This window comes from Apis mellifera, linkage group LG6, assembly GCF_003254395.2.
Source record: "Apis mellifera strain DH4 linkage group LG6, Amel_HAv3.1, whole genome shotgun sequence".
In the NCBI taxonomy this organism is placed as follows: Eukaryota; Metazoa; Arthropoda; class Insecta; order Hymenoptera; family Apidae; genus Apis; species Apis mellifera.
In genome coordinates, this window is record NC_037643.1 from 16,513,602 (window position 1) to 16,524,673 (window position 11,072).

General features: G+C 19.5%; 3 protein-coding genes across 4 annotated transcripts; 2 read left to right on the plus strand and 1 right to left on the minus strand.

Annotated features, from left to right (window-relative positions):
* Positions 1–1,764: 1,764 nt before the first annotated feature.
* On the plus strand, positions 1,765–4,784 carry LOC552472 (eukaryotic translation initiation factor 2-alpha kinase 1). Its single transcript, XM_026441126.1, has 9 exons — positions 1,765–1,960; positions 2,286–2,450; positions 2,676–2,832; positions 2,920–3,389; positions 3,495–3,685; positions 3,780–3,956; positions 4,130–4,285; positions 4,353–4,490; positions 4,569–4,784. Exons 1-9 carry the CDS (start codon positions 1,891–1,893, stop codon positions 4,782–4,784), a joined length of 1,740 nt encoding a protein of 579 aa, XP_026296911.1. The 5' UTR covers positions 1,765–1,890.
* Positions 4,785–5,492: 708 nt separating this feature from the next.
* On the minus strand, positions 5,493–7,236 carry LOC100576337 (deleted in autism protein 1 homolog). Its single transcript, XM_026441127.1, has 4 exons — positions 6,537–7,236; positions 6,116–6,416; positions 5,854–5,984; positions 5,493–5,748 (listed from the first exon to the last, which is right to left on the minus strand). Exons 1-4 carry the CDS (start codon positions 7,140–7,142, stop codon positions 5,551–5,553), a joined length of 1,236 nt encoding a protein of 411 aa, XP_026296912.1. The 5' UTR covers positions 7,143–7,236; the 3' UTR covers positions 5,493–5,550.
* On the plus strand, positions 7,215–10,973 carry LOC411638 (transport and Golgi organization protein 6 homolog). Of its 2 annotated transcripts, XM_026441124.1 has the most exons (9): positions 7,215–7,249; positions 7,335–7,411; positions 7,515–7,641; positions 7,762–7,993; positions 8,086–8,616; positions 8,702–9,892; positions 9,974–10,178; positions 10,242–10,393; positions 10,512–10,973. In XM_026441124.1, exons 2-9 carry the CDS (start codon positions 7,357–7,359, stop codon positions 10,803–10,805), a joined length of 2,787 nt encoding a protein of 928 aa, XP_026296909.1. In that variant the 5' UTR covers positions 7,215–7,249; positions 7,335–7,356; the 3' UTR covers positions 10,806–10,973. The 2 variants fall into 2 exon arrangements, with proteins under 2 accessions (XP_026296909.1, XP_026296910.1); XM_026441125.1 differs by lacking the exon at positions 7,215–7,249 and having other exon boundaries at positions 7,321–7,411.
* Positions 10,974–11,072: the final 99 nt, after the last annotated feature.

Sequence of the window (11,072 nt, forward strand, 5' to 3'; positions counted from 1 at the left end):
AAAATATTATATTATAAATAAGCACATTATTATCCCTAACTAAGTTTTTTTATATTTTATCTATGTATTATTTATTATTATATATATTTTATCTATTATTTTATCTATATATATTTAATTTTTTTAATAGCTAAATAATTTTAATTTAAAAAATAATTGCAAAAAAAATTAGATTTTTTATTGATTATTATATTTAATATAATTTATTTATTTTATAAAATATTTAATATATTTATTTAATATAATATATTATATTTAATTCAATTGATTAATTGTAATTAATTTTCAAATATTTATTGCTTATACAAACGCATTTAAATATATAAATATTTATAGAATTATTATTTATGATTAATATTTCTATTTTTTTCAATCTAGAATCTTTATGAACATTATACTTGTAAATTGTCATTATATTTGTAAATAATTACCACAAAAAGAAAATTTTTATAATCCACCGAAATAAAAATATGTATCAAATATACATTAAATGTTTAATTAAAACATTTTGTTTATTTTACTATAAAATAAAATTGTTTATGAATATTAATTTATTTTGTATTCATTTTAGTTTTTAAATAATTAATTATTCAATATTTAATAATATAATTATTTTACATATATACTATGTAAAGAAAAGAATGAAATATCAAAGAAGGTCAAATCAGCATGAACGTATTAAGTAGAAAGTGGAAAGCATTTCTAAGGTCAATAACTTCATACCACGTGTAACATGTATGCCACCAACTGCACTACAGAGTATATTATATTTCAAGGTCGTATGAATACCAACAAGACATTGTTTAGCTTTCTCTTCCGTATTTATCTCTTTTCAATGTTACATAATTCAAAAGTTACATACATATATGTATATATATATATATATATATATATATTAATATAATTAATATAACAATTATTAAATGTTATCATCATATCAATTATTAATTATTAATTATTAAATGTATCTTATTAAGTAATAATGTTATGTTAATAAATATATTATGAAACAAATTTTAGTAAAAAAATGTAAATTAAATTATGAAAGTAATGATACATTTTTTTTTATTTGTTGAATTTATTATATATTTTTGTTTATTTTTATTAGATTTTTAAAAATAATTAAATACAAGAATTTATAAAAGAATTTATTTTCTATTAAAAACTAAATAAAATAATAATTGTCTGTATTTACCTCTTATAATAACATTATTTATTTATAACATTATTATAAATTATTATAAAATATCTATAATTAATTGAATTCATATTGTTTTTAATAAATTATAGTTCAAATATCGTTTTTATACAAATATTTTTATACAACTAGTATTTTAAATAGTTACACATATAGTTTTTACTATAATTTCTACTTTTAGCGCAATAAATTAAATTACTAGAAATTACTAGTTTTGAACTTTCGCAATTTTATAAAATTTATGTTATAATAATATATGTATCATAATAAATTACATAAACACAAATTATTACAGAATTATTTTCTGGATAAACAAATTTTTTTTTTAATTTAAAAATTAATTTTTTTATTTATAATACTGAATACAATTATATTCAGTACAATACGACATATTAATTATTTGAAAAAGATATTAATAAAATTTAAAAAATATAAATAATTTGAAATTTATTAATTTAAATGTTACTATATTTTGAAATTATATATATATATATATATATATATATATATATATATATATATATATATATATAAATAATATTACAATTTAAACATATGATCTATTGTTTTATATTCTCTGTTTTTATCGAACAAATATAATATAAGACGGATATTACGGATATTATAATTTATAAATCTATGTTCAGATTTACAATAATACAAGTCACTATAGAAATGTAAGAAGTTCAAAGATGGAAAATAATAATTCATCATTAATTAACCCTTGGGATACATTATCTACTGTAACTACATTTGATAAGGGTAAGTAACATAACCTTTAGATACCGCGCATTTTTAAAACATTTTTGAAATAGAATTATAGTATATAAAAATTTTTATATATTTTATTTATATATATATAATTATTATTTAATATAATTATTATTTATATTTATATTAATTATTATCTAAAATAGTAATTTAGCTATTTTTGTTAAAAAGAATCAAACAAAAAATTTTGAATAATAGATATCCATATTAAATAATTTTAAATATATAATTTTTAATAATTTCAATATAATCATATAATATTTTTTATATGATCTTATATTTTTTTGTAATTAAATTATAATGGTTTTATTATTAGGTAATGATGCAAAATCTACAGTATGTTTAGACAATGAAAATAAGAATAATGGACAAATTGTAAGCATAGTTACAACTTCTACAAGTCTTTTAATTGAATCACTTATACAGCAATCATGTATGTTATTTGAAGATGATTTAGAACGCAGGAATAAATTATATTTTGGTAATGTAATTAAGCTTTTAAAAAAGATATATATAATAAACATTTAAATAATAATAAGACAATATTAATTAATGATTTACAAAATAAAGATAAATCAAAATATGTTTATAAATTTTTTAATATAATTTTTTAATATGTTTATAAATTTTGTAATATTCTAATTAGTTTTATAATATAAAATAATAATTAAATAATAAAATAATTTTTTTTTATATTTATTTTTAGCTATTTGTGATAGACTTCATAAATTAAAAATAATTGATAGTTCTTACAATATGATTGAATTGGAACCGTTAAGAGGTCAATATCAACAAGCATTGTATCATTTATTTACAGTTGCACGAGCAACAATTGGTTGTGAAAATGCATTACAAATTCCAAGGTAAAACTTGATTTAAATTGTATTTATTTATATATAATTCTAAGAAAATAATATTATATTCAATTTTTATGTATTTATTTTGTACAGACCATTAATGACAGAATGGTCTCGTTATCATAAAGAATTTCAAGAAATAAGTTTTATTGCATCTGGAGGATTTGGTAATGTTTTTAAAGCTTTAAATCGCCTTGATGGTGTAGAATATGCCATTAAAAAGATAATAGTACATTCTAATAGAGTTAAAAATATAATGCAACATCTTGAAGAAGTGAAAACTCTTGCTAAATTAAATCATACTAATATAGTTTCATATAAAGGGGCATGGATTGAACCATCATTAGCTTCAACTTCTATACCATGTTTAGTATCTCCAAATTATTCTCAAAACAAATTAAGTTCTATAGAAGATAAACGAAAAATTGGATATAAATCATGTATAAATCGATATTTTAAGTCACAAAGCCAACAGAGTTCTGATACTGAGAGTCAAAATCCAAAAGAAAGTGATGAACATTATATGTCAATGCAATATAATAAACAAAAAAATTACAAATGTGGTATGTAATAATATAACTCATAGTATAATAGCATGTATACTCATGTAGATAATATTGTAATAAATGCATTATTTGTTGTATTATCTATTATATATTATATTATAGAAAAACAAGTACTTGCCATAGAAGAAAATAATAAAAATATAGAGAAAACTAATTCAAATAGTATATCTTTTAGAAGTGATAGTGAACATCAAAATAATAAAATAGAAAATAATATAAGTTATAGTGATGGCAGTAATTCAAATGAAGAATGCAGTAAAAATAAAATACTTTTACCATATATGTCCCAAATGGTATATATTATTGTTCATTATAATTAATTCTTTATTTTGATTTATTATTTACTTGAAAAATACATAAAATTATATATTTATTATATATTTACAGAATAAACAATATACAACATTATATATTCAAATGGCTCTTTGTGAAAAAACACTTCAGCAATGGCTTGATGAAAGGATAGAAACATCTCCACAAACAATAATCATTGCTATATTAACACAAATTATTTATGGATTAGATTACATACATTCTCGTCAAATTGTGCATCATGATATAAAGGTAAAATAAAAAGAAATAAAAAATATTTAAAGTACTTTTACTCTATTATCTAATATATATAAATTTTTTCTTTTCAATTTGTTATTAATATTAATTGTTATATAATATTATAATTGTGACATATAAATATATTTTTTTTTTAACAATATATACAATTTTTTATTTTATTTTAGCCAAGTAATATATTTATTTCAACATCAGGACAATTACAAATACAATTAGGAGATTTTGGATTAGCTTGTCCATTACAAAAAGAAAATCATCATTCAATACTTGGAACACATATGTATGCAGCACCAGAACAATTACAAGGAAAATGTGATCCTAAGGTATTTTCTTGTTTGAGTAAAATATGAATTTTAGAAAAATATTTTAGAATAATTTTTATTTTTTCAGAGTGATATATATAGTTTAGGCATAGTACTTTTAGAATTATTAGTACATACAAGAACTCGTATGGAAAGAATTGAAATAATTAATAATTTGAAAAAAGGACAAATACCGACTTCATTAACTGTTACTTATCCTAAATGGGTATGCTTTTAAAACAATTATATTTTTTTTAATTTAAAAAAAAATTATTTAAAAATAAAAGTGATAAATTTTTATTAGGCTTATATAGTGAGTCAATTAGTGCAAGAAGATCCTGAGAAACGACCATCAACTAATCAATTGTTACAAGATTTAAACGAAGATAAAGATATAATGATAACATGCTTAAAAAATGATATCATTGAAAAGGAAGATATAATTAGAAAATTACAAAAGAAGATATCAATATTAGAAAATCAAATTGTTAAACATAATATATTGTTACAAGATATATAATTTTATGTATTATTACATTGCAAGATAGCAAGTTTTAAAAAAAGATGTATAGTATTTATTTTTTACAAATTAATTATAGAACAACAATTATAGAACAACAAAAAAAAAATACTTTTGCAAAGTGCATTCTATAATAAGAAATAAAAAATAAGAACATTTGTAGAATATATATTTATTAAATAACTGACTTATGCATTTATTAGATATAAATATTTAATGTATATATAATATATATAAAATTTTGTTTGATAACAAAATAAATATATTTATTTCATTTTATATTAAAATAAGAGTTATTTGTAAATATTTTGAATATTAATTTTTAATTTGATTTTTATAATAAGAGAAAAAAAGTTTTTTTTATAAAAAGAGGTAAGAATTTTTATAAAGAAGAAATAAGAAGAAAATATTTTTATAAAAAAAATAATAAAAAAAAATATAAAAATTTGTATTTTATAAAATTTACTTATTGTATCTATTTTTTTATTTATTACATTTGTTTAATTCTTTTATTTGTAAACATAAAAATATATGTAAATAATTCAATATTATATTATATAAACTTCCAAGAAAGCATAAAAAATAATCAATAAAAAATTATTATGTTTATTACAAATAATTAATTTTTCAACCTCATCTTTTACTTATATTGTATTACATTTTATTTATACAGAAAATCAAATATTAATTATATATGGAAATTTTGTGGAATTAATTTAAATACTTTTAATATAGTTAATTGAATATTTAGTTAATCTTTATATTTTTATGTTTGATTTTGTATTATAATATCTAATAGATTTTTAAATTGTATTCCAGCTAATATTCTATTAGATGATACAGGATTTACACATTGTTGTAATAGATTTTGTACATCTGGATAGTTTTTTAATATTTCTACAGGTATATCGTGTAAAAGCCCACCAGGAAGTATATTATTATTTATATTTAATGCTAATAATATCTGTAAATATAAAATATTCTATATAAAACTGAAAAATTTTTTATCAAAAATAATTTTGAAATGTATAATAAATTAGTATTATGTTTTTTAATAATAAAAACCAACCTTGCATATTGCATAATAATTGTGATCACTAATTTTATGATTACATATATCAACAGAAGAAAATGCAAGGCATTCTGGGCAACTAAAATTTTCAGTATTTACGTGTAATTGATTCCATGTAGTTGATCTTTCTAAATAACATATGTAAAAAAATTTTTAAATAATTTTTTAAAATCTAATTCTTTTATTTTATATTTTATTATAGTAGTATTTTATTATAGTATTTTATTCTTTCTCTAATAAATAATAATTTTTAAATTACCTGCAGGAGCAATATTTTTATCAACAACAATGATATTTTCTAAATCTACAAATTTAGCATTATTATTCATATCAATTGCTATATTATCAGCAGATATATCAGTTAAATAAAAACCAAAATTTTTGTTTTTATATGTAAATTTGTAAGCTGCATCTAGAAGACTTGAAGCTATTTTAGCTCTATGTAACCATGGTTCATTATAATAAGCAGTTAATGGTAATCCAATATATTCCTCAATTACAATGCGTCCACAAGCACCAAAATATTTTGGTACAGGCCAATCTTTATCTGCAGATAATATCTATAAATATAAGTTGTTTTATTTTACTTTTTCTATTTTATTCCATGAAGCTTTTTTTTTTATTAAATTTTATTAGATTTTTTACTTCTATGAAAATATATAAATACATATATAATATACCTGAAGAAAGAGAGGTTCAGGATTAAGAACAATTAGTGTCCAGATATTAATATCAAATATTTTTTTATGAATATCTTTTTTATTATGATATACATCTTTTAAAAAATTATCCAAATGTTGGATTGTAGGACAAAGTTTTAAACCATTAAAATTATTTTTTATAAAATTCAAATTGACTTCTTTTTCAATGAATTTATGAAAATTAATATTAATATTATCATCTACATCTTTTATATTTATTGTACAAATATGAGAAATATTTTTATTTTCACAAACTATTCTGTCAAATTCATCTAATTCAAAATTTTTAGCTAATTTCTTCAGAACGACCCTATTTTTATTAAAAGAGCCAAAAAATACATTTTTTACTCCGAAAAAATAAGAAAACACGGAATAAAAATCATGAAATGTAATATCTACTTCATGAATATAATTACACGCAGAAGTACCAAAACATAATGGACATTTATGTAATTCCATTAAACGATTCATATCTGGTCGAAATGTAATAATTGTGGACCATTTTAATGCTATTAAAATTGTTAGAAGAAATAGTAATTCCCATTTTTTAAATTTTAATATATTATAAATGTACGATAAAATCATATACTAAAACTTTCTACAATTGTGATTAATTATACAAAATATAATCAATTATTAAAATATAAATATCTTATCTTTATAGGTTATGTTAAACTTGATATATAATTCATGTAAGCACTATAAATATACACGATATAAAGTAAATAAAGTAACTGTGTTTATATATAATTTATATATATATATTTTAAATAATAGGTTAATTTGAATAAATAAAGATATGGATTATTATGAAATATTACTTCATTTGACAACTATTGATAAGACTGAAAATGGTAAAATATTTTATACATTTTATATAAAATAATAATAAATTTTATATCATATTATATTATATAATAAATTTTAATAATAGTTTTACTATTTTATATGTTTTAGAAGAGATTAAAGATTTTGACAAAAGATTGCAATATATTTTACAAAAAGTAAAACGAATTTTAATGGAAAATAATAAAAAATTCTTAAATAACAGTATTTATGATAAAGATGAATCTCTTGATATTAGGTAAGATTATTTTATAAAAAAATAATTTTTTTTTATAAATAATTTAAAATTTTACAAAAATATATAAAAATAGTTTAAAGTAAATTTAATGTATATATCTAATATTTATTATATTTTTAGATATCAATATATATATATTACTGTACATATTTTACAAAATATAAATACATGTGATTCTACAAATAATGAATCTTTATTCAGTGTTAAACAATTCCATACTTTAAGAATTTGTATAGAACTAATAACAGCAATGGGAATTATACCTTGCCTTTTACCTGGAGTTGGAGTTGACATAGTTAAATTATGTCCCAGAGCTTTGAAAATTTATAATGAAAAACTAACAGATTTACAAGTATGAATTTTAAAAAATTAATTAAAATATAAATATAAAATAATAATATAAGATATAAATAAAATAAATTTAAAATATTTCTTTTGTTTTAGAAATATAAACGATTACAATTCACAGTTAATTCTCTCATACAATTATACAATGAAATTATGTTTCGTCCTGCAATACTTGCTCAAGTAGGACCATTATTAGCTGCACTTTTACAATTAAGTTATGCTCCATTGATGAAACCATCTAAAAATACATTTAATCAATCAGAAAATAGAAGCAAAGATGAATTTATAATGACTGAAGATTTATATAATGAATTAAAAAAAGATCAAGAACATTTTATACATTTGCTTCATGAATTCTTAAATATTTGTCCTTTATCTACAAGTATGAAAGAATTAATGGTAATTTTTGGCATCAAAGGAGCACCAAAATGGCTCCAACGCAAAACTCGTCATTATCTATTACAACAACTTATGCAACCTAATGGAATTGTTTCAATCATAACTGCTATTTGTGAAGATGTATTGGATTTTGGAGAACATTGGGATAAATTGAATATTATTTCCAGATTAATAGCTACATCACATGGAAATAATTCTAATGAATATTACGAATCCATATGTGCACAAGTATATTTTACAAATTATTTTTATAATAATTCAGTTTATTTTTTTAAATAATTATTTATTTTAAAATAAATTATATTTGTTTCAGTTATTAAATCTTTTAACATCAACATCGATTAAACATTCAACAACAATAGCAAATTGTTGCATTACTGCACTTTATGAATATAATGCTAATATTTGTTTTGAAAATATTATAACAGTTATATGTAGTCCATTATTGGAAATTTCAAAAAATGATCAAAATGTATTAAAAAACGAAAATGAAGTAGAAAAATGCATTGAAAATTTAACAAAATGTTTTATAACTGTAGAAGCTAAATTTAAACAATTACCTTGTGAACTTTTAAAACATGTGGCTGTTCCTTTATTTTCATTATATAATAATTTTAGGCAAAGTGTTTGTGCAGAGAAAATCAAAATTAAACAACTTATATTGTTACTTTTATATGAAGAATCATTAAGAAATAATCTTTTTGCTGTATTTCTTGGACACAGTATAACTAATAATTATGGAAATCGTTTAAAGTCAAAGTTTGGACCATCAGGTGGAATTGAAATTATAGGAATTGATGAGACTTGTAAATATGAAGAATTTGCTGATAGTTTATTTGATTTAACATTTTCTATAGAAATATTATCAAATAAATTATTTTCCTATTTACTAAAATTTCTATCGAATTTTATAGAATTAGATCAGCAAAATTTATTAGAAACAGAAGATGATATAATTGATAAAATTAAAAAACAATTAGCAGCTATAAAACTTCTATCAAGTTTAGCTAATATATCTGCAGTACAAGAAGCACAAGTTGAAAATCCAACATCGTTATTTTGTTTTATAAAATCACTATTCAATCAATATATTAAAAAAAATAAGACTTCTTCAGATGAAAGTGATTGTGAAATTTTGTATGTCAGTCTAATGTTAATAAAAATAATTTTGAATGAAAGAAAAAAACCTTTAAATTGGACAATATTCAATGATTTTGTAATATTCTTAAAAGAATGTTGTATTTCCAATATTTCACCACAATTGCTATTATTAACACAAGAATTGATAAAATTGATTGAAACTCAAGGTAAATCTGAATATAAACATTATGAGGATCTTTCAGTAAATTGTAAGTCATTGAATAAATTTGAACAAGCACTTAAAGATCTCATAGATCCATTACTACCTGTACGTGCACATGGTCTTATAACTCTTACCAAATTGATTGAAAATATGGATCCATATGCAATTGCTAGAAAAGCAATTCTTTTAGAATTATTTAAAGTTGAGTAAAAAGAATTCTTCTAATTTTAATTTTCTGTAATGTATTTTTTATATATATATATTATTAATTTTTTATTATAGGAAAATTTGAAACATGAAGATTCATTTATATATTTGGCAGCAATTAATGGATTGTGTGTTTTGGCCACTTCATATCCACAAGTGATTATCAAAATGTTAGTACAGGAATATATTAATATGCCACAACGTGTTTCAGCAAAAGAAATAACTGTAGAAACTAGGACCAAGTTGGGAGAAATACTTGTAAAAGTGACCAGAACTTTAGGTATATCTTATTATGATTTTTTTTTTCTATTTACAAAATTTCAATTTATACATTATTCAATAGGTGAAATGGCATCAGCTTATAAAAATATTTTAATAAATGGATTCTTATGTGCTACAAAAGATTTAGATTCTTTAGTACGTGCATCTAGTCTTTCTTGTTTAGGCGAACTGTGTAAGGTTTTAGGTTTTCGATTAGGAGATATTGTCATTGAGGTATGTTTAATAAAATACCTAAAAAATTACTTTGTAATTAAATATATAATAATATTAATTATGTAATAATTACTGTAAATTCGATTACAAATGAATTTTAATTTAATAATACTTTTAGGTAATCTATTGTATTAGTTGTATTATAAAAACAGATAAAAATCCTGAATGTCGACGAGCTGCAGTTATGGTTAGTACTTTGTTACTTCGTGGCCTTGGAAAAGATACTTTAACAAGTCTCAGTAAAGATTTGGTTGATTTATATCGTGGCCTTAAATATTTACGAGACAACGATCAGGATACAGTGCTACGTTTACATGCTCAACTAGCTTTGGAAGAATTGGATTATATAATGAAGGATTTCCTTTTTTCTGCTCCAAAACTTGAAAAAAGAATATTTTTGTTAGGATCATAATGATAGTTAATAATAATAATTATTCTGAAAAATATTATTTAAGAATATTTACAACTTGATTTTTATAAAGAATATTTATATTATTATTTAATATATAATATTTTGTTTATTTATTATAGTCTTAAATGAATAAATATAAACGAATAAAATCAATTTTTTCTAACATAAGTTTCTTAGAAAGAAAAAAATTTTATATTTATATTTTATATACGTTTCATCATTTTTATTATATATTTTATATCATTTATGTTAAATTGGTTGTTATTT